The following is a 24,633-nucleotide window of genomic DNA, read 5'->3' as shown; positions in this document are numbered from 1 at the left end:
TTGATTACTATAAAAATGCCACTGGCAGAGAAGGGGTTAACACTAGGGGGCGAAGAAGGAGTAAAGTATGTTCCCTGGGTGTGTTCTAAATCACGGGGGGGGGTGGACTCACTAGGAGAAATGACAGATCGCTGTTCATACATTGCATGAACAGACATTCAGGCATTTCTCCCCCTGACAGGACTGGGAGCTGTGTGTTTACACACACAGCTCCCGGTTCTCGCTGTAACGAGCGATCGCTGGTGCCCGGCTGGCTGCTCGGCGAGATGACGTATAGCTACGTGATCTCGCCCAGCAGAGCCGACCTGCTGCCGTATAACTGCGGTGGCTGGTCGGCAAGCTGTAAGCTGCTTACTGGGCACATATTTTTTTTTCTTTATATTTTTCTCTCAGTTTAGGCTGATTCGTATTCTTTTACATATTTTTGGTAAAAAAAAAAAATCGCAATAAGTGTTTAGTGATTGGTTTGCACAAAAGTTATAGCGGCTACAAAATAGGGGATAGAATTCTGACATTTTTTTTATTCTTTTTTTTTACTAGTAATGGTGGTTATCTGCGATTTTTGTCAGGACTGCGATATTATGGCGGACACATTGGACACTTATGACACATTTTTGGGACCTTTCATATTTATACAGTGAACAGTGCTATAAATATGCACTGATTACTGTATAAATGTGACTGGTAGGAAAGGGGTTAACACTAGGGGGCGAGGAAGGGGTTAAATGTGTTCCCTAGGAGTGATTCTTACTGTGGGGGGAGGGGACTGACTGGGGGAGGTGACCGATCTGTGTCCCTATGTACAAGGGACACAGCATCGGTCTCCTCTCCCTGACAGGACGTAGATCTCTGTGTTTACACACAGAGATCCACGTCCTTGGCTCTGTAACTGCCGATCGAGGGTACCTGGCGGACATCACGTCCGCCAGGCACGTGCATCGGCAACTCAGTGACGCGTCGCGCGCCCCCCAATGGCCGGAGGAGCCGAGGCCATAAAAAGACGGCCTCCCGGCATTGTAGAGCCACCTTGTGGCCGTCTTTTTACAATGGCTCTGGGTCTGAAGAAGTTAAGCAAGCAAGATGTGTACTTTACACAGTGTGTCCAGCTATGTGCAGAAGCATTCACTAAACAGTCACATGACATGGGAATCATATTTCCAAATATACTGCTGCGCTGTTCACGGTCTAATGCCAATTTCCTTATCAGAATAGTCATAGAAATATTACGTAGTCGGCTGATAAGATAGATCTTGGTAAATAAAAAGTGCTTATTACATTTTACTGTATGAAAGCCAAGATAAAGGCAGGTAGGTATTTTTTTGTGTGGTTGTTATAAGATTAAGATGCAGTATTACGGTATGTAACAGATTTTAATTGCTTCTATTCTGCTCATATTTGTAATACGATGTAGTGATTTGTGTATTTCTCTATAATGTTTATATATTATAAAGGGAATTCTATACCTGCATGCAGGGAAGGATAATGACTTTGGTGTGGGCAGAGAGCACAATCAGGGTTAGATCTTTGACATTTCAAAATTTCATATTTTATACTGTGAAACAGTGAAAGAAACTGGGAGTCAGACATGCTTTTATACAAAGTAAAACTGGAGGCTGAGACTTTTTTACATAGATATAATCATTTTAAATACATTGCATTAACTGGTAAACGTTTATTTTAAAGGAGTACAGCCAAAGCTCGTTTGGCTGTACTCCTCACAGGAGTGAAGTTCATTTGCACCCTGAGGAATGTGGAAGAGGGGGAGACATTTTTGATGCGTGTCATGTGTTATGTCAATAGTCTCTTTCTTTAGGCGTTTCGTTCCCAATATACAAGACTTGTACACACGACCGAGTTTCTCGGCAAAAACCAGCAAGAAACTTGCTGGGATTTTCTTTTGCTGAGGAAACCGGTCGTGTGTACATTTTTCGACAAGGAAACTGTCGAGGATCCCGTCGAGCCAAAAAGAGAGCATGTCTTCTTTTTCCTCGATGGGAAAGGAGAAACTTGCCTTGTCGAGTTCCTCGACAGCCTGAGGCCCCGTACACACGACCGAGGCCAAACACATCGAGTTCCTCGTCGAGTTCAGTGTGGAAGCCACCGAGGAGCTCGGCGGGCCGACTTTCCTCATTGAACAACGAGGAAATAGAGAACATGTTCTCTTTTCGGCACGACGAGTTCCTCGACGGGTTCCACGCTGAAAAGTGTACACACAACCGAGTTTCTCGCCAGAATCCAGCTCCGACCGAGTTTCTGGCTGAATTCTGCCCAGAAACTCGGTCGTGTGTACGGGGCCTTACAAGGAACTCGACGAGGAAAACGATGTGTTTCGCCCGTCGAGTTCCTCGGTCGTGTGTACGAGGCTTGAGGCTTCCTTCAAAAATACGAACTTTATTCTTCAAGATAGACAAGCAATAAGACAATGCTTACATATTGGCAGCTGGTAACACATGGCAAGATGGTAATTCATAAGGTTTCAGAAGGAGGATCTATGCTGGGTTTCCATAGTGAAAGCTTCCTGCTGGGTGGGCTTCCTACCCCCATCTCCCTGCAGGGTCGGGTGACCCCCGAGGTCCTAACTAGCTACCCAAACCACATGGATTCTTATACTGTTCTAAAAGCCAAGCTAAGCATAATTACATTTAGAATAGCTCCAAGAAAGGTGATGCTACTGTCATAAACATAACACCCACTTGTGTATATTAAGTAACATTACTCCACCCATTGTCTTGACATAGAACTTCAAGAATAGATGTAACCTACACGGCAAATTACCTTTTTTCTTCTCCTCAGCAACCTTCAAAATTTAACATGTTTCAATAGAGATGTCAGAAACTTTTATCACATAAAATAGTAATAAATTCTAAATCTAACACACCCTTGTGACCCGTTTTCAGCAGACATTGGGTTGAAGTCTGCTGTCTGCTGACGTCACAGAGCATGTCCAGACTCGGGCAAGATCGGGACACTGGGGTCGGGATCCGCCCATATGCCCAGACCGGCACCTGGCTCAGCCTCTCAGCGAGCCTATGAGGGCCTGAGCCAGCCACTCCCGCCCCTACACAGCGCTCCAATGAGTGAGGAGGGTAAGAGCATAGAGCGGCGATTGACAGTCACTGGCTTGGGGAGCTGTGAAACCGAGCAGTCTGCGATGTTATATCGCTCGGTTCTCAGTGTTTGAACCGGCAGGGGATAGATGTAGAATCAGACTGATGCTTTATCAACCTAGGTAAATATAAATCGTCTCCCCCGCTAGCTGTCACAAATCTGTAAATGGAAAACTATTAGTCCTGACAGCCGTAGCGGCTGTTGCCTTGTAGTTCTCAATGAACTGCCACAGCGCTGTGAAGCTCTGTGGTAGTTCATTGAGTTCTTTTTTGCTTTTTTTTTTTTTTTACAACAGACTTGTCATACATACCTGCGCTGTATAATGATTTTGAACAGAGCAGCCCTGATTCTCCTCTTCTGGAGTCCCCCCCCCCCCGTCTCTTCTGGCTCCTTCTGCCTTCAGAGTATATAGTATATAGTATAGTATAGCGTGCCCCTATAGTAAGGTTAAAAAACCTTTTGCCTTTAGAATCACTCACTTCCTTCTCCTGCCAAGGACTACATTTCCCATGAGTCATTGCTCCTCAGACATTCACATGTTCTCAGGCACTTATTGACATTTATGATAGGCGCACTGAGCGCTGCACTGTAAACAATGTAAACAATGATGCATTTTGTATGCAGGTCAAATAATCATCTGACCACCTAATTGATTATAACATAGTTGACAACTATTTTCATGATTAATTATAATCGGTTAGTTGTTTCAGCCCCAGATTTGATTGACTCCAAAGAAAATTCAGGATCGATCTATCGATCTATATGTAAGGGTGCAAACAATTGAATATGTACAGTTGTGTTCAAAATTATTCAACCCCCCAATGCTGTAAAGGGTTTTAGGGAATTTAGTGTATATTTGTAATTGTATTCAGAATGAAATCCTACAAGGACTTCTTAAAGAACCATATGCAACTAAAATGACATCAATTGGTTTTGTAATACAGTAGTAAATGTTTATTTTGTGAATTCTTCATTTACACAATTATTCAACCCCTTAAAGACTACCACTCTGAAGAACAGAGGTTCATTGAAGTGTTTTCAATCCGGTATTGAAAACACCTGTGGATGTCAGGGAGCAGCAATAAAGCCTAATAAGCACCAATCAGGCAGCTTTAAAATGACTGTGATACTCAACTCCTTCTAGACATTTACTGGTGTGGTTACAAACATGGTGAAGTCAAGAGAATGGTCCAGGAAGACAAGAGAAGAGGTGATTACTCTTCACAGGAAGGGCAATGGCTATAAGAAGATTGCAAAGATGTTAAACATACCAAGAGACACCATAGGAAGCATCATTCGCAAATTCAAGGCAAAGGGCACTGTTGAAACGCTACCTGGTCGTGGCAGAAAGAAGATGCTGACTTCGACTGCTGTGCGCTACCTGAAGCGTAGAGTGGAGAAAAGTCCCCGTGTGACTGCTGAGGAACTGAGAAAAGATTTGTCAGATGTGGGTACTGAAGTTTCTGCTCAGACAATACGGCGCACACTGCGTAATGAAGGCCTCCATGCCAGAACTCCCAGACGCACCCCCTTGCTGTCTCCAAAGAATAAGAAGAGTCGACTGCGGTATGCCAAAAGTCATGTGGACAAACCACAGAAGTTTTGGGATTGTGTTCTGTGGACTGATGAAACAAAATTAGGCCCATGGATCAATGCTATGTTTGGAGGAGGAAGAACAAGGCCTATGATGAAAAGAACACCTTGCCTACTGTGAAGCATGGCGGGAAGTCAATCATGCTTTGGGGCTGTTTTGCTTCTGCAGGTACAGGGAAGCTTCAGCGTGTGCAAGGTACCATGAATTCTCTTCAGTACCAGGAGATATTGGATAACAATGTGATGCAGTCCGTCACAAACCTGAGGCTTGGGAGACGTTGGACCTTTCAACAGGACAATGATCCCAAGCATACCTCCAAGTCCACTAGAGCATGGTTGCAGATTAAAGGCTGGAACATTTTGGAGTGGCCATCGCAGTCACCAGACTTAAATCCGATTGAGAACCTCTGGTGGGACTTAAAGAAAGCAGTTGCAGTGCGCAAGCCTAAGAATGTGACTGAACTGGAGGCTTTTGCCCATGACGAATGGGCGAAGATACCCGTAGATCGCTGCAAGACACTTGTGTCAAGCTATGCTTCACGTTTAAAAGCTGTTATAACTGTAAAAGGATGTTGTACTAAGTACTAAGATTGAATGTCACTTGGGGGTTGAATAAAACTGATAATGATGTGAGCACAGAAAATACATTTGTGGTTATTTCATTATAAATGTTAGGTTATATTTGTCTGACCTACACGTGCCTCTTTGATTTAATTGTAAGCAGGATGACTGAATGATCAAAATCAGTGTCAAACTGGGCAAAACAATCAATTTCAGTGGGGGTTGAATAATTTTGAATACAACTGTATAACTTCTCTTCCAATCAATTTAGACTTGATCTGAGATCAGATTCAATCAAATGGAGTTTGTCTGCCAAGGCAGAAATATATCGATCGGCAGCACTGAGATGCTTTGGTCATGAATTTGATCGTATTTTGATTGTTCAGATTACTAGATTGCATGGTGAAAACAGGGATATGATTTAAGGTTGTCAACATAGATCGATTATTCCTATCTGGAGAGATCGATTGGAAAGTAAATCAATCATGTATCAAAGCGTCTATTTGGTCACCATCAGTCTGCTGATTCCGAACCGTTAGCGTTTTTAAATGATAAGCTTACAGTTTTCCGAAGTCTCTGCTTTGCCATCTGGTGGTCATGCTTGGTAATACAAGTTTAGCAACAAAAATAGAAAAAGGAACCTTTTATTCAATGCAAAACTTTTGATTTACTTTGGGATTTCACCAAAAATAATTCTTTCCCTGGAATAAATGTCCCTACTTTATCACTGAAAACTGAATAGTACAATCAACTAAAACTTATGAATGTGATGCACATTAATTATGGTACCTTATTTAAACCCTAAAGCCCCATACACTGCTTTCAAAGCCATCGCAAAATAATCTGATCGCTAGTACACAGCTGTCGTCTAAAATTTTCAGAAGGAACAAACACGAAAAAAATTCTTGTGCGATACCAGATTGTACGATTTTCGTTTAACCCCCCGGCGGTATGATTATGTCAGATTTTTGATGCTAAAAGCGGTACATTGTTTCGCATGGAAATTTGGCATTTTACATTGTAGGCCTGTAATTCTTAGGAATAACTCACTTAAATCTGTCCAAACAAGAGTCTAGTAGACATCCCGGGTATGATAAAGTTTGAAACACAAAATCATAAATGATAATATCATAAATAACTATAAATAATTATGACAAAAATAATAATAATAAAATGTATTCATAATGTAATCAAATAAAAAACACGGAAATGTGCTGAGTTGCAGAATTGTCACTGTTGTCACTTTCAGTGTCTGATGACGAATTTCCCCCATGAATCACTATCGCTCAATTCTGCAAGTGATTCTAATTTATTATCACTGTTTTCTAGCTGCTCTAAAACCACTTTTGACCTAAAGGGACACTGTTTGGTTGCTATGGACATTCTCAAGTTTCCAGGCAGAAAGAACATTGGGCCTGATTCTCAAAAGAGATACGCAGACTTAACTGCTGTTCAGCCTGCGTATCCCTGTGCCTAACTTTGGAAACGATTCTCAAAAGGCTTTTTCCAAAGTTAGGCAGAAAATCTGACATGTGTAAGACACTTACACGGTCAGATCTTAGGATGCAGTACCGCATCCGCCACTGGGGGCATTTCTCATTGAAATTCAGCTTTGCGTATGCAAATGAGGACTTAAGCAGATTTTCAAAGCATTTCATCATTGTGATTTCTGCGTAAGTTTCGAATTTGCCTGCGCAAAACTAGGGCTGGTTTTATAATGTGGAAAGTTAGTCACACATTGTAAAGGCCCATTCAAGCGACGGCATTTGGTATGCATTCCCGAGGGAGAACTCCACGGCAATTTTTAAATTCAAAACCGGCATGGGTTCCCCCCCAGGAGCATACCAGGCCCTTAGGTCTGTTATGGGTTGTAAGGAGACCCCCCCACGCCGAAAAATCGACGTAGGGGGTCCCCCTACAATCCATACCAGACCCGTATCCAAAGCACGCTACCCGGCCGGTCAGGAAGGGAGTGGGGACGAGTGAGCGCCCCCCCCCTCCTGAGCCGTGCCAGGCTGCATGCCCTCAACATGGGGGGGTTGGGTGCTCTGGGGCAGGGGGGCGCACTGCGGGCCCCCCCACCCCAGAGCACCCTGTCCCCATGTTGATGAGGACAGGACCTCTTCCCGACAACCCTTGCCGTTGGTTGTCGGGGTCTGCGGGCGGGGGCTTATCGGAATCTGGGAGCCCCCTTTAATAAGGGGGCCCCCAGATACCGGCCCCCCACCCTAAGTGGAGGCAAAAAGTAAAAGTTATTAAACACACAACACAAGGGTTTTTAAAATAATTTATTATTCTGCTCCGGATGCCCCCCCTGTCTTCTTTATTAGCTCTATTACCAGGGGGGGCTTCTTCTTCCACTCTCCGGGGGTCTTCTTCCACTCTCCGGGGGGGGGGGTTTCTTCTTCCGCTCTCCGGGGGGCTTCTCCGCTCTCCGGGGGTCTTCTTCCATCTTCTTCCCTCTTCCGCTCTTGACTCGGCGAACCCCGGTTCTTCTGCAGATGTCCGGTGCCTTCTTCTTCAGCGCTGGCTGCCTGCTATGTTTGTGTGTTAGCTCAATTACGAGCAGGCAGCCGGCGCGGTCTTCTGTGACGTCAGGGTCTTCTCTTCTTCTCCCCTCTTCCGATGTTGCCTCGTCGCCTGTTGTCGCTGTAATGATGGAAGCGCGCCTTGCATCCCATTTATATAGGCATCACCGTCCCATCATGCTCCGGCAGGTACCCACGTGGTGGGTGCACGTGGGTAGGCACCCACCACGTGGGTACCTACCAGAGCATGATGGGACGGTGATGCCTATATAAAGACCTGCCGCCACAGTTCTACAGCGGCAGGTCGGCTCCCCTGCGCGCGAGCCCGTACAATAACGTCGGCTCTCTACGCGCCCCCCGCTCGTCCCTGACTCCCGATCGCCGCCGGGCACCCGCGATTGCATGTTACAGAGTGGGGACCGGGAGCTGTGTGTGTAAACACACAGCTCTCGGTCCTGTCTGGGGGAGAAATGCCTGACCGTCTGTTCATACAATGTATGAACAGTGATCAGTCATTTCCCCTAGTGAGGCCACCCCCCCTACAGTTAGAACACACCCAGGGAACATACTTAACCCCTTCCCCGCCCCCTAGTGTTAACCCCCTTCCCTGCCAGTGGCATTTTTATAGTAATCCAATGCATTTTTATAGCACTGATCGCTATAAAAATGCCAATGGTCGCAAAAAAGAGTCCGAAGTGTCCGTCATAATGTCGCAGTCATGAAAAAAGAAAAAATCGCTGATCGCCGCCATTACTAGTAAAAAAAAATATTAATAAAAATGCCATAAAACTATCCCCTATTTTGTAAACGCTATAACTTTTGCGCAAACCAATCAATAAACGTTTATTGCGATTTTATTTTTACGAAAAATATGTAGAAGAATATGTATCAGCCTAAACTGAGGAAAAAAAATGTTTTTTTATATATTTTTGGGGGATATTTATTATGGTAAAAAGTAAAAAATATTAATTTTTTTCAAAATTGTCGCTCTATTTTTGTTTATAGCGCAAAAACTAAAAACCGCAGAGGTGATCAAATGCCACCAAAAGAAAGCTCTATTTGTGGGGAAAAAAGGATGCCAATTTTGTTTGGGAGCCACGTCGCACGACCGCGCAATTGTCAGTTAAAGCGACGCAGTGCCGAATCGCAAAAAGTGCTCTGGTCTTTGACCAGCAATATGATCCGGGGGTTAAGTGGTTAAACACCTGTTTTATCTGATTTGGCTTGCTGTTATAGAAAGTCATACAGGTGATGTATTTGTATGGAGAATCTGTGTTTCACCAAGGTTTAACTTTTTGTGTCAGTTGTCTCCTTTACTATTCTATAATGAGGAATTATTGATCCCCCCCCAATGAAAACATGCCTCAATATAAGGATCAGCCTAGGCAGGAAACTTGTTCAGCGGCTCTATTAAACGGCTAGTCTAATACAGAATCCGCACAACAGTTACCACGGTAACATGCTCATTTGTTTTCTGCGGCTCGCTGGGAGAGAAAAATGGATTTCTGTCAAATGACAGAAATTTATGTTTTAAAAGCTACAAAATTATACATAGAAAATCGCGCAAAGTCTTGTTAAGAAATTAATGTTTGGAAGACATGGAAGAACATATTACTTTAGAGCTTGATCTTCATTTTTTATATGGGATAGTTTTTTTTTTACTGTAATAGTTCATTTTTAATAAAATAATACATAAAATGGGAGGCTGATGCAAAAAAAAATTGGTGCAAAAGATAAGATAAGTGGAGCAAAAATGCTGCAGCTGCCAAAAGCATTGCTCCGTTACTTTGCTTCACTCTCATAGGGTAACCAGTGCCGTTACCCTATGGGACTCATATACTTTGCTGTAGTTTCCCGTTCACCACTCTTATAATCATGTTTCAAAGGTTTCAGTTTAAATGTGTATTTTTAGATCAGCCTGTTTGAATCTCTAAAAGATAAAATATAATGGCTGACATGATTGCGTATTGGAAGAAACACGATCAAGTGTTATGGTTCACACTGAAAGAATTCTGAGCAGCACGGTGCCTCAGTACTTGGCACTGCTGTCTGGCAGTACTGACGTTCTTGAAATAATCCCCATCATGGTATTTTTTGCATGGCGTTTCTGTTTTTCCAATGATATAAGGATTTTCTCTGTTATGCCTTAAACATGATGGTGTCACTAAATTCGAAAAGATCTACTTCCAGTTTGTAGATACCTAAACTGGAGGTAATTAAGACCAGCACTAAGTTGGCGTACAGAGACAGGTAGAGTGCCTGTCTCTGTACACTGTGTAACAGAATGGCATGTTTGCCACTGCTATCCCCTCCCTTCCTGTCCTTGGTTGGTTGGCTTCACAGTTAACAGACTCCTGGAAACTGAGGGCCAGATCCACAGAAGAATTACGCCGGCGTATCTATTGATACGCCGCGTAATTTCAAAGTTCCCGCGTCGTATCTTTGTTTTGTATCTACAAAACAAGATACGACTGCATCTGGGCTCGATCCGACAGGCGTACGTCTTAGGCCCCGTACACATGGCCGAGGAACTCGAGTTCCTCGGCCAGTTCAGCCCTGAAGCCGCCGAGGAGCTCGGCGGGCCGAGAGCTCCCATAGAACAACGAGGAAATAGAGAACATGTTCTCTATTTCCTCGCCGAGGTCCTCGTCGGCTTCCTCGGCGAAATTGTACACACGGCCGGGTTTCTCGGCAGAATTCAGCCAGAAACTCGGTCGGAAGCTGAATTCTGCCGAGGAAACTGGTTGTGTGTACGGGGCCTTAGGCCCCGTACACACGTCCGAGGAACTCGACGGGCAAAACTCATAGTTTTGCTCGTCGAGTTCTGTGTGAAGCCGCAGAGGATCTCGGCGAGCCAACTTTCCTCATTGAACAACGAGGAAATAGAGAATATGTTCTCTATTTGGCTCGACGAGGAACTCGTCGGCTTCCTCGGCCGAAAGTGTACACACGCCAGGTTTCTCGGCAGAATTCAGCTCCGACCGAGTTTCTGGATGAATTCTGCCGAGAAACACGGTCGTGTGTACAGGGCCTCAGTACGCAGTCGGATCTTAGGTGCATTTTTCCACTGGCCGCTAGGTGGCGTTTCCGTCGAATTCCGCGTCGAGTATGCAAATTAGCTAAATACGGCGATCCACGAACGTACGTCCGGCCGGCGCATTTTTTTACGTCGTTTGCGTTCGGCTTTTTCCGGCATATAGTTACCCCTGCTATATGAGGCGTATCCTATGTTAAGTGTGGCCGTTTTTATTTTTTACGCCGTTTGCGTAAGTTGTTCGCGAATAGGGATTTGTGTAGAATGACGTCACCGTCGTAAGCATTGGCTTGTTCCGGTTTAATTTTGAGCATGCGCACTGGGATACCCTTACAGAAAAAAACGTCATTTACGTCGGGTCACAACGTATTTACATAAAACACGCCCCCATCACATCGATTTGAATTGCGCGCCCTTACGCCGCCAAAATTACACTACGCCGCCGTAACTTACGGCGCAACTTCTTTGAGGATAAGGAAAATACGCTGTAAGTTACGGCGGCGTAGTGTATCAGAGATACGCTACGCCGGCCGCAACAATGCGCCGCGCTACGAGGATCTGGTCCTAATGGTGCAAATAGTGGGCCAATGGGTAAAGCTAAGGGGCTAGTTCCCCATCGTGTCTGCTCTGTCCTTATGATTAACAGCAGGCAGTGGCCAGATTCTATAGCCAATAGCAGAATCCACCCACTGCCTGCTGTCAATCACAAGGGGAGCAGTCCTGATGGGGAACTCCTTGAGGAAAAGTCGGCACTCGGGATATCGTCAAATGGCTTCCAATCAATTGACGCCCGAAACACCTTGGCTGTTATACAGCTGTTATCCAAGATATTTTAATAAAGGAAGGCTGCTATTTGATGTTATCCTGAGTGCCGACTTTTTTTCAAGCTGTTTGTGCTCTACAGAGGCATCGGCAGCCTCACAGTCTGAACAGCATGTGGAGCTGGAAATTGAGAAGGTGGAAACGCCACTACACCTGTTTTCATTGGTGGGGAACTCCAGCCTCAGTGCGCCTCCTCATGCAGTGCTTGCCCCAAATTCATATACCTGTTGGAAACCAGTATGGAGGCAGAATGAAAATCTAAAGCGTGCTATAGACACCTAGGGCCAGATTCACAGAACAGATACACCGCCGTATCTCTTGTCCTATCTATGCGGCTGATTCATAGAATCAGTTACGCATAGATAGCCCTAAGATCCGATAGATGTAATTGACTTACACCTTCGGATCTTAGGATGCAGTACCTCGGCCGCCGCTGGGTGGAGTTTGCGTCGTTTTCCAGCGTTGGGTATGCAAATTAGTAGTTACGGCGATCCACAACGGTTTTCGCGTTCGGTACGTTGGCGCAAGTCTTAGTTTCCTGTCGCAAAGTTAGGGGTGCTATTAACATGGTGTAAAATTACTCCACCATGTTCAAGTATGGCCGTCGTTCCCGCGTCGATTTAGAATTTTTTTTTCCGGCGTAAGTACGTTACGCACATCGCGATTCACAAACACGTCGCGCCGCCGTAATTTCGCGCAAAGCACGTCGGGAAAATTGCGAACGGAGCATGCGCAGAACGTCCGGCGCGGGAGCGCGCCTAATTTAAATGGTACACTCCCCATTTGAATTGGGCGGGCTTGCGCCGGACGTGTTTACGATACACCGCCGCAAGTTTACAGGTAAGTGCTTTGTGGATCAGGCACTAACACTGAAAACTTGCGGCGGTGTAACGTAAACGGGTTACGTTGCGCCGCCGCAATTGTACCTGAATCTGGCCCCTAGTTTGTGGGTGTATTCGCAGTGGCGGCCCAATAATTAGGGGCGCATGGGTACCACTCCTCCATCCAAGTATCCGACCCCCTAATCTAAATGCAGGGCGCCGGACGCATGGATTCCAATGAGTTTTTTTTTTTAAGCCGGCTAAATCTCCAGCTGACTAAATCTCCAATATATTTTAGTCGACTAAAATGTCCTACGTTTTAGTCGTCTAAAATCTAATGGGTATAATTAAATTGTAATGCATTAGTTAACATTTCTCTACAATTTCCAAACTCATTATATACTGCTGGAGTAAAAAATCGAATATGTTATTATTTACGGTATTGAGGTATGGACCAGTGTTAATTTTCACGTCAAATTTCAATTTAGTTTTAGTCTTATGCCGCATACAGACGGTCGTTTTTTGTGATGAAAAAAAACGACGTTTTAAAAAACGTCATTTAAAATGATAGTGTGTGGGCAAAACGTTGTTTTATGTCTTCAAAAAAACGCCCCAAAAAAATTCGAACATGCTTGAATTTTTTGTGTCGTTTTTCAAAACGTCGTTTTTTACTTCACAGAAATTTACCGTGTGTAGCAAAAAACGACGTTTAAAACGACGTTTTTACACTCGCGCAAGCCCAGAAGCTAGTTATGAAGCAAGCTTCAATGGAAAAAAGTGGTGAAACCTAACCTCGCTTTGCTAGAGCATTGTGAAAAAACGATGGTGTGTAGGCAACTTCGTCTTTGAAAATGATGTTTCAAAAACGTCGTTTTATTTCATGATTTAAAACGTCGTTTTTTTTTTCATCACAAAAAACGACCGTCTGTACGCGGCATTAGTCTTTAGACTAAAATGCCACTTTAGGTTTATTCGTATTTTAGTCATCTCAATTGTTTTCGTTTTAGTCGACTAAAATAGTATTCATTTAGTCGACTAAAATTTTTTAGTCGACATAATTAACACTGGCTATCAGGTAGATGTGGAAGTCCGTTTCAAATGCTGATCAGGAAGCACTGAGGACTTTCTTGCGCTGTTTTAATAAAGTATCTGAAAACTTGAAGATGAAATTACGTAATGGACAGATTTATGTGAATGGTTACATTTGTCATATCCTGCAGTACATGTTTTGCACCCACCTAGAAAACAGGATTTTAGCATTGTAAGATTATATATAGAATCCCGCGATAAAGCTAAGCATCACATTTCCTGTGGTCTTATTTTGTTTATTTCATTTTCTTTTCTTGTATTTGTAGAGATAAACTATTTCCAGCATTAGGATTTGGTGCACAGCTGCCTCCAGACTGGAAGGTAACATCATTTTCCCTCATTATGTCATAATGTAATAGTATGTTTGGAAGAATTGCACTGCAAGTAGATGGTTAAAGCAGACACACACTATATTGCACCTTATAACATGTATTGCACATTTGGATTGACACTTTGCTGTTAGCAAGAGATTTGCACATTATAAGAATTGCATGGATAGCAAATAGTTACCTTTATTGCGCAGGTAAAGTTTAAATACTATGAAAGAAAAGAAAACTCGCGCCAAAATAATTACACTAATTAAAAACTTGATATACCAAGTGACTAACTAAGTGAAGCTGCTCCCAAAATAAAATCAGGTGACTGACTTACATATATTTTGCGGTTAAAGTGAGGGGCGCTAAAATTAAATAATGGATTATGTGTCACAATAGGATTGAAGTGATACACAGTCTAACCATATACCCAAATCTATGCGAATACATTACAGATAATAGCAGTTGATATATAAATACAATTGTGCCAAATAATGTGAAATAAAAAGTCCATCAAAAAACATTGGGCCTAATCCTCAAAAGAGATACGACGGAGTAACTGCTGTTTTCAGCTTCGTTTTTTCTCCGTAAGTTTTATTTTGCAAACGCTGCTTTTACAAAGTGTAAACTGTTTACACCTTGTAAAAACAGACCTTTCTTGCTAGCGACGCGATTTTTATTTTATTTAAAAAAAATTTTTTGGCGCCGTATCTTTTTTTTTACCCGACGCAACTTTATTGTCCCGTCGCTATCCACAACCCCGACGTAACGTAATTTCGCGCTATGCACGTCGGGAAAATTACGTCACGAGCATGCGCAGTACGGCCGGTGCGGGAGCGCGCCTCATTTAAATGGGAATCGCCCCCTGGAGAAGAGGAACGCCTTGCGCCGGACGGATTTAAGTTACACCGCTCAAAATTTCTAGGTAAGTGCTTTGTGGATCGGGCACTTAGGTAGAAATTTTGCGGCGGTGTAACTTAAATAGGAAAATAGGAAAAATTACGTTACGCCCGCTGGCTGAGGATTTGGCCCATTAAGTGCAAATGAATTGGATCAAGTCCAAGTGCTATCCCAAATTGCAGGGATAAAGTGCAAATGCAAAGTGCTGATAGCTCTTCAGACAAAGTGCAAGAAAGAAGTGATCCGCCTTCACCTATAGGTCACCAGAATAATAATGGATGGCTCCTTACCACACGGTGTTGACCAGATTACTTAAAATATGGTCAATAAGGCTTAATAATGATATGAATCAGCAGGCTCTCATTGGGTTCCAGTGTCACGATTGCAGCAGATGGTGTACCAAAAAAATTAAGAGGAGATGCCACCATAGCGTAAAACCATTTAATAAATGAAAATTAAAATACAAATGCCAAATGGCCTCTTACTGTTGCTGGTGCCCATGTCCCGGCACTGAGGCTGTGGGTTTTGTAGGGATAATAGAACAGGATTAGAGATGGCCGCGTCCTGGTCTGCTAGCGTGCGTTCCACCGCTAGCTGTCCATCAACCAGTAAGACCGGAAGTGCGTGGCTGTGCGTGCGTGCCCGGATACCGCCTCGACGTCACGTTTCAGTTAAACCGTCATCAGGAAGCGTACTTGGTTTAACTGAAACGTGACGTCGAGGCGGTATCCGGGCACGCACGCACAGCCACGCACTTCCGGTTTTTATTTATTTATTGATTCGACGCATGCGTGGAAGCATTGACCTTCCGTGTCAGAGAACGTCGGTGTCGTCTACGTCACCGCGTTCTCTGTCCGCGGGGATTTTGGTCTGATGGTGTGTACACACATCAGACCAAAAGCTCCCAGCAGACATGTCCGCTGAAAACAGTCCGCGGACCGTTTTCAGCGGACATGTCTGCTCGTGTGTACAAGGCCTGATAGAAATCATAAGACTGCTATATACTGCTATTGAAAAAAGGTATTTAGCAAAATAATTGCATTTCTGTGTTCTGTGTAGTGTGGGAGACCAGATATAGTGAATGCAGGGTCCTGGGTTTAGTAACACTTTAAGCAGCCCATAGATTATGCAATTTTCCTTCTATGGGGGGAAGGAAAGAAAATTGCTGGATTTCCCATTAACACAGTCAACGCTATTGTGTTCTGCGGGCAGGGTGCATGGGGAGCCTTCCGTGCCAGCAGAATACAATGGTCAGTGCTGGTGGATATAGCTCAGGCAGTCGTCGCATGCAAAAAATTAGACAGGCCGGTTGTACTGAAGTTGATTGATGAATCAACTTCAGTACAACCAGCCTTCCCATAGATAGAAGAAACATGTCCGCTGACATCCGATCCGCCAAAATCAGACGTATGGCGATACGTCCATATCCATCCATGGCGGATCGGATCGGGTGAGATCTGATGAAAACGGACATGCAGTCTGTTTTCATCAGATCGCTCCATAGGAATCAGCGGCGCTGCACAAGTCCCTCCCTGCTCAGTAAGCAGAGAAGAGCTTGTCAACTGCCAGCTTAGCGGAAATCTGCGGACTGATCTCCCGCTGAGCTGGCGGGAGCAGGCGGACTCCGTAGCGACGGAGTCCGCCTCGTGTGAATGGGGCCTTAGGGACCACTGGCAGTGAATCCTTCAGGTTTCACAGCAGGTTTCCTACTGCGAATGCGCGAGTCGCGCTACACTTTCTGAATGTCCCTATCGTCTTCTGGGACACACAGAGGTCCCAAAAGGCAGCAGGGGGGGAGGAGGATAGGCCGATGCAAATGAGGAGATTTTTTTTGCTCAATTGATTAAGACCTATAGGTAGATTCAGGTAGAGTTAGGCCGACTTATCAGTAGATAAGTCGACCTAACTCAGAATCTATGCCGACTTATGTTTAAGTGTATTCTCAAACAGAGATACGCTTAAACATATCTAAGATAGAACGGCTTGCGCCGCCCTATCTTAGATTGCAATATTTCGGATGGCCGCTAGGTGGCGCTTCCATTGCGGTCGGCGTAGAATATGTAAATGAGGTGATACGCCGATTCACGAACGTACGCCCGGCCGACGCAGTACTTTTACGCCGTTTACGTAAGAGATAGGCCACGTAAAGTTAGAGCTAGGCCCTATTGGAATAGTAATGTCAAGTATGGCCGTCGTTCCCGCGTCGCAAATTCAAATTTTTTACGTTGTTTGCGTAAGTCGTCCGTGAATCGCGATTTACGTCGTTTACGTCCACGTCCAAATCAATAGGCCCGTGCGGCGTACTTAGCCGCAATGCACTCTGGGAAATGTAGGCGCCCGGCGCATGCGCAGTTTATAAAAACGTAAAAAACGTGAGGTCAAGCCCCATTGACATAAAACACTCCCCCCTCCAACAAATTTGAATGAGGCGCCCTTACACCGGCCGATTTAGGCTACGCCGTCGTAACTTAACAGGCAAGTACATTGAGAATCATGTACTTGCATAGCTAATTTACGGCGGCGTAGCCTAAACACACTAAGCTACGCCGCCGTAAGTTAAAGCCGATCTCTGTGAATCTACCTACTAGTCTCAATTTAGCCCGGAACTCCGCTTTAATGCTGATTGTTACATGTGTAAATATTTATTGGGGTACAAAAATCACTCGGACATTAACGCTGTATTTGTTATTTGCAATACTTGTAGTCACATACATACTGCCATATTCATATGTTCACATTATCTAGAAAATGTATGAGAAGCAGAAGGTAGAATTAGAATAGTACTGTTTGCATTCCTTTTATCATATAGTGGTTAGCATGTTATCGAGTGTCACTGGTCTGCGGCCTAATCAGAAGAATGCTTTATATTTCAGGTGTCTCATGAATTTGCTATCAACTTTAATCCTACAAGCCCGTTCTGCTCAGGTGAGTTCATGTTTGTCTCTTGTAGTGAAGGTTTTACAAAGTTTTGCATACTGTGACATTCAAAGATGACATCTGCCTGTTATTCATTCTTTTAAACCACCCTAAGGCCCCTTTCACATGGGTGGACCGATTAGGTCCGCCTGTCAGTTTTTTCAGCGGACCTGAATGGGCGTGCCATACAGCTCTATGGAGCGTCGGATGTCAGCGGTGACCATATCCGATCCGCTAAAATCAGACGTATAGCGATACGTCGCCATCCATCCTGGCGGATAGGATCGGGTGAGATCTGATGAAAACAGACATGCTGTCCGTTTTCGTCTGATCTCTCCATAGAAAAGCAGCGGCGCTCAACAAGCCCCTCCCCACTCAGTGGGCAGAGAGGGACCTGTCATCCGCCGGCTCAGCGAAGGTCAACGGAGAGATCTCCCGCTGGGCTGGTGGACCGCTGCAATGGATCCATCCCCGTGTGGAAGGGGCCTAAGAAAAAAAATTGATTGTTGGATAGATACTAAATCCTACACCAGGGATATGCAATTGGCGGACCTCCAGCTGTTGCAGAACTACAATTCCCATGAGGCATAGCAAGACTGACAGCCACAAGCATGACATCCAGAGGCAGAGGCATGTTGGGACTTGTAGTTTTGAAACAGCTGGAGGTCCGCTAATTGCATATCCCTGTCCTACACAATTGTTTTATATCTCTCATAATCTACTACTCTCACAGAGACCTTCGTACTTCAGGTCTACTTTTCTCTTTAACCCCCTTAGCGGTAAACCCGAGCGTGACTCGGGGTGGGTTTTCAATGTTAGGATCGGTATCCCCGAGTCACGCTCGGGGTGGACGTGCAGAGTGTGCAGCGGCGCGGCTTACCTTCTCGCTGGATCCACAGGCAAGTTACTTACCTTGTCCCTGGATCCAGCGATGCCACCCTGCTGTGTGAGCGAGCGGGTCCTCCTCGCTCGATTCACAGTCTCCCCGTGTGCCGCCGATCTCCGTTCCCTGCGACGTTACGACGCACGGGGGCGGAGAACGGCGCCAAATTCAAAAAAGTAAACAAACACAATACATACAGTATACTGTAATCTTATAGATTACAGTACTGTATGTAAAAAATACACCCCCCCCCCCTTGTCCCTAGTGGTCTGCCCAGTGCCCTACATGTACTTTTATATAATAAAAACTGTTCTTTCTGCCTGCAAACTGTAGATTGTCCAAAAGTGTCCCTTTATGTCAAAAATGGTTTTAGATCAGCTAGAAAACAGCGATAATAAATTATAATCACTTGCAGAAATGTGCGATAGCGATTTGTGGGGAAATCCGTCATAAAAAAAAAATAATAATGACAGCGACAATTCTGCAACTGAGCAAATTTCAGTGCTTTTGAGTTGATTACATTATTGAATAATTTTTATTATAATTATATTATTATTTGTTATAATTATTTATAATTATTTATTATATTATAATTTATAATTTTTTTTTTTTTTTTAAATGTCATACCCGGGATGCAAATTAGACTCTTGTTTGGTCAGATTTAAGTGAGTTATTCCTAAAAGATACAGGCCTACAGTACAAATCACCAAATTTCCTTGCAAAATAATTGTACCGCTTTTGGTACGTAATTCAAGACAGAATCATACCGCCGGTATGATTCTGTCTTGAATTACGTACCAAAAGCGGTACAATTATCACCCTGTCTGTTAGAATTTGTTTTTCATTTTACTAAAGAATGCAGCTAGGACAGTGAGACTCCTCTGTGTTGAAAATGAGGAGTGCTTTCTGACTGCTATGTCTATGAGCTAAATCACAATACTTAGGTTTTGAATGCTTTTATCTGTAATTCTCAAGGATGATTGCACAGAATCATGTGACAAGTGTGAGAAGCAGTGGCGGCTGGTGGTATATTTTTTTGGTGGGCGGCAAACAATCCATCCGCCACCGTCTCCTCCTCCTGGTGCTTCACGGCGGCTTCCCCTACGTCCCTTCCTCCTCCTCGGCGGCCAATAGGATCGCTTCTCCTCTCTGCCAATTGGGTGAAAGGTCTCAGGACCTGCTTCCTGATTGGCCAGGAGAAGAATCAGGAAGACAATAGCGAATATTAATTATTGTCACACAACTAGGTGTGCTTGGGGCGTAGTGTTCTGCGCCCCGAGCCCATCCTTTTTTGAAGCCTATTAGAACTTTTGGCTCTAATCACGTGCTTGTAAAAAAAAAAAAAAAAATCTAATCCATGTGTCTGGCGACCCGCATGTATATTAGGGGGCGGGCGCATGGATTAGGGGGGGCAGCGCCTCATATGGACGGGCCCCCACTGGGAGAAGCACATTGACACTGGCTCTTATTATATTATATTATATTCTTGGGTTTATTACTCCCGCTGTAATGTATCTTAGGCCTCGTACACACGACAGAGATTCTCAGCAGAATTCGCCGAGAAACTCGGTCAAAACCCGGATTCTGCCGAGAATCTCTGTCGTCTGTACAGTTTTGGCTCGATGGAGCCGCCGAGGAGCTCGACGAGAAAATAGAGAACATGTTCTCTATTTTCTCGTTGGCCGCGTTGTTCTATAGGAGAAGGCGGCCCGCCGAGCTCCTCGGCGGCTTCATCCCAAAACGAGACGAGGAACTCGACGTGCCAAGCACGTCGAGTTCCTCTGTCGTGTGTACGGGGCCTTAGACAGCAATCGCTGTTTGATTTTACTTAGCTACTAAAAATTTAAATTTCTGAAGAAATTATAGTTGTTTGTGCATTTTTCTTATAGGAGTTGAAGGCATTATAGAAGCATATTCTGCTTGCCTCCCGCACATACGCTTCTATGGACCAACCAACTTCTCCCCAATAATCAACCATGTGGCTCGGTTTGCAACACAAGCAACGACTCAAGACGCAGCAGCAGTAAGTACAATATTCAGTAACCAGTGGCAGATTTCCTAACAAATAAAACAGCCAATTTAAAGCAAACCTAGAACTGAACAGAACATATTTTTTCAGGTTGTGCTATTTTCTATTTCAGTGCAAAATTTCAGATATGGATTACCTTGCAAACAATATCTTATTTTTTAAGCATGGATGCTTAAAAATCATCAAGATCATATTTTCCATGCATTTTTAAACCACATTTTTAAGTTTATCAATATAAATTTCATACCGATACGTTCACAAAGGCCGTATGTCTCCAACGGTGAAGTCGCTGTTTCTATAGCATGTACTGTTGTGGATTTATTAAGGTTTGTTTGAAGGGTTCTCTCACTTATTAGGTGTGGGGATTAAAGGGGTTGTAAAGGTAAATTTTTTCCCCCTAAATAGCTTCCTTTACCTCAGTGCAGTCCTCCTTCACTTACCTGGTGTGGAGAAAACCTCTTGAGGGGGGAGGGGGCGACCAGGCAAGTCAGGACACTCTCTACTTTGCAGATAGAGAAAGGAGCTGTGTGTAAGTGGGCATCCTGCCCGCCCCCTCCCCCCTCAAGAGGCTTTCTCCACACCAGGGAGAAAGCCTTGCATTACTGTGTGGAGTTACAGACAGAAGAACAGGAAGTGAGGATTTCTCAGAAGAAATAAGGACATTTAAAGGCAAAATCAAAGGATGAGGTAAGTGAAAGAGGACTGCACCAAGGTAAAGGAAGCTATTTAGGGAAACATTTTTTACCTTTACAACCCCTTTAATGATCAAAAAGAGGCTTTATAAGTACTGAAGGAACACTTCTTGTATGTCCTAAAGATAGTGTAGTGGTTATGGTGAATGGCTTTGGTGTGGGCTTAGCAATTCAGCTATTTAGCATTCCCACACATTTTCTGCAGGAAATGCATTTTCTAGTTATTAATGGTAAACTGAACGTTCTGAGTTGAGTTGAGTGGCATCTTGATATAGCGCGGTCATTTACCCCGTAGGATCCCGATGCGCTTTGAGGGTGATTTGAATTCTGCAAATATAATGTCCATAGATGATTTAAGAGTGGGAAGTGAGTCCCATATTTAAAGGAAAGTAATAAGAAGAACAGATTTAAATTCAGGTGTATGGATCAAGACTACAGTTCTTCCCATCATATATCTATAGTAACTCTGAGTACTGCGAGCCCTTATTTTAAAAGGGTTGGTGAGGATAGCTAAGCAGAGGAAGGTGCAAGAGGAGGACTGAAGAGAAAGAGAAATACAAATAAAAAATAAATACAAAAACAAGGGTTAGGGTGTAAGGTTTATTTTAACAGCAGGATCAAATAGCACTCAAAGGTACACTCATAGGAATACATGGCTCGCCAAATGTAATGAAGAAAATGTCTCCAAATACTTTTTTTCTGCATGAGTATAAAAACTGCTATAAATGACAATTGACATTATACATTTCTCACTGTCAGCTTTGGAAATTCTAGTGACAGCTAGGGTCATACAAACCTCTGTGTATTTTATTTTCCAGCAATACTTCACCCTTCTCATCATAACGGATGGTGTCATTAGTGACATGGATGAAACAAGACATGCCATTGTACAAGCCTCTAAGCTGCCCATGTCCATTATCATCATCGGGGTGGGGAACGCAGACTTTTCCGCCATGGAGTTTCTTGATGGGGATAACAGAGTACTCCGATCTCATACCGGAGAGGAAGCATCGCGGGATATTGTACAGTTTGTGCCATTTCGGGAGTTTCGTAATGTAAGTAGACCATGTTTATGTCAGTATTATAGAGCCCAACAAGACTCATATCTATAATTATTATATACCAATCCATGTTTATGGTGTGGACATAGATGAGTAGATCTCTCATTAATTATGACAGGAGGTCAATATTTTGTCTTTCTTTGTCACTATTGGTTGGCATCTAAACTTGATTTGGGCAATGTACAGTTTCGATACACAAGCAATCTAGTTATTGCAGTCATGCTATGGTAAATTTTGCAGATCTAAAACATCTGATCTAAAGGGTAAAAGTGACTATGCCATGAAATTACGGTAGAAATTAGACTGTTGAACACATACCCTGTCAGCTGATTGTGAGAGTTTTTTGTGGTGTTCCTCTCAACTCCAACAAATCCACTATAAGCAGACATCCACTACCATTTACAGCTGGTACTACACCCTTGCTCTCTAATATAATACCAGGACCAGCCTTTCTTGATTGTTTTACCCCAGAGGGACCTTCAGTAAACCCCTGCTAAAACCAGTTCATTGGTGGCCAGTGTGAAGAATGTCACTTACAGTGGTGGCCAGATGCCACCTGTACAGATGACTAAAAAGATCAATGGTGTTATGCAGGTACCTCAACCAAGTAGCAAATCTGTATGCAGTGCCGCTTTTGGCCTGCGGTGGGGGGGCCCCGGAGCCGAGCAGAGCCAAACGTCGCCGATCGCAGCCAATTGACGCTGTTTGGAAATGCACGGAAAAGCCAGAGGACAGCACGGCTCGGCAAATCTCGGGTAGGAAGTCTTTACAAGGTTTACGGAGGTCAGCCGAAGTGTCCTCGGGCCTTTTCGTTTGTTTCTGAGGCTCTCCAGCGCCCCCCGCTTCTGGCCGCATGCGGTATTGCATCCTATTGAAGTCAATGGTCAATGCGGAACAAATTATTTTCGTTTCCATTGACTTCAATGGGGAAACCTACCATTGATATGCGAGTACTTTGGATTACGAGCATTCTCCTGGAACGAATTATGCTCGTAATCCGAGGTTCCACTGTACAATGTAATAACAAACACTACAAAGAAACCCCACCTCTAGGCTCAGGTCTATTAGTAAGCATTTTCTATGGCTCCAGTGGATGTTTGAGGGCCTCAAAAGCTGCATTGAACACTCGTGATTACATGTGTAATTGTCTTTCTATCTTTTTGCTCCTCAGGCTCCGAAGGAAACTCTGGCCAAAGCGGTTCTCGCAGAGCTTCCCCAACAAGTAGTGGATTACTTCAAGAACCACAACCTGCCTCCCACCAAGGCTGAGGGTGTATAACTTTGTGAGCCTTCAGCCCATATGGCAGGAAGCCTGTGAATTAAACTTGTTACATTATAAAACCAGCAATCTGTCTCAGCAGTGTAAAAATGTCTATCGGGGGAGGGGGGGTCAGATATGGACACCTTCTCTGTAGTATTAAAGCCATTGTATTCTTTTTTTTTTTTTTTAATCCTATTTTTAATGCCAGAGGTCACTGTGACAATCTGAGACTTCACAAAGCTCTGGCAAGGATTGCTGCTATAATTACCATGGTGTTCTGTGGCTCTCCAGGTATTCTTGTCTTCAGGATGGCCTTTCCCAGGAGAATTCTAGTTGTGTGTTACATTTGTGGCAGACATCTTACATCAGTCACGGCCTCTTCTAGTGCTTTGTGGTTTGTTCTTTTGCTTCGGATTTACCCCTGATGCAGTCCTGAAATTATTCAGCTCAATAGAAACACATTTCAAAGGATGGGATGTTTTTAGCTGTGTCTGTGAGGAAAGGCTCGTTCACATTTGTGCTCTTAACTATTTGTTTTATTGCACTTAGAAAACATTTTTTAGCAGCGGTGCATTGCAGGCGGTTTTAACCCTTTCTCGGCCGCTAGCGGGGCTTAAAACGTTTTACTGCTATTTTACCGCCGACGCTCGGGACGGCACCAGTATGAAAGGGGTCTTAGGCCCCGTACACACGACCGAACATGTCTGCTGAAACTGGTCCGTGTGTAGGCCCGAGCGGACAGGATTCCAGCGTACATTTGCCCGCCGGGAATCCTGCCCGTCGGACATGTTCGGTCGTCTGTACAGACCTACCGTACATGTCCGAGCGGCCGCCATCCCTCGCATGCGTCGAATGACTTTGACGCATGCGTGGAAGCATTGAACTGGCAGGGCCACGCACGTCGCCGCGTCATCGTCACCGCGACGGCGCGGCCTCGTCGCCGCGTATCGAGTATGCGCGGATTTCTGTATGATGGTGTGTACAGCCATCATACAGAAATCCCCGGGCAGACATGTACACT

General features: G+C 44.2%; 1 protein-coding gene across 1 annotated transcript in view; it reads left to right on the top strand.

The window, feature by feature from the left end:
- Positions 1 to 23,699, top strand: part of CPNE2 (copine 2) — a 181,984-nt gene extending 158,285 nt beyond the window's left edge. Inside the window, exons 12-16 of the mRNA XM_040329167.1 lie at positions 13,823 to 13,877; positions 17,644 to 17,695; positions 20,459 to 20,592; positions 22,109 to 22,345; positions 23,523 to 23,699. Coding sequence (XP_040185101.1) covers positions 13,823 to 13,877; positions 17,644 to 17,695; positions 20,459 to 20,592; positions 22,109 to 22,345; positions 23,523 to 23,630 — 586 coding nt within the window. The 3' untranslated portion in view covers positions 23,631 to 23,699. The remainder of the gene's footprint in view (positions 1 to 13,822; positions 13,878 to 17,643; positions 17,696 to 20,458; positions 20,593 to 22,108; positions 22,346 to 23,522) is intronic.
- The last annotated feature ends 934 nt before the right edge of the window (positions 23,700 to 24,633 follow it).

The sequence above is a fragment of the Rana temporaria genome, chromosome 11 (assembly GCF_905171775.1).
Source record: "Rana temporaria chromosome 11, aRanTem1.1, whole genome shotgun sequence".
NCBI classification, from domain to species: domain Eukaryota; kingdom Metazoa; phylum Chordata; class Amphibia; order Anura; family Ranidae; genus Rana; species Rana temporaria.
This window is presented reverse-complemented; position numbering and strand designations above follow the sequence as displayed.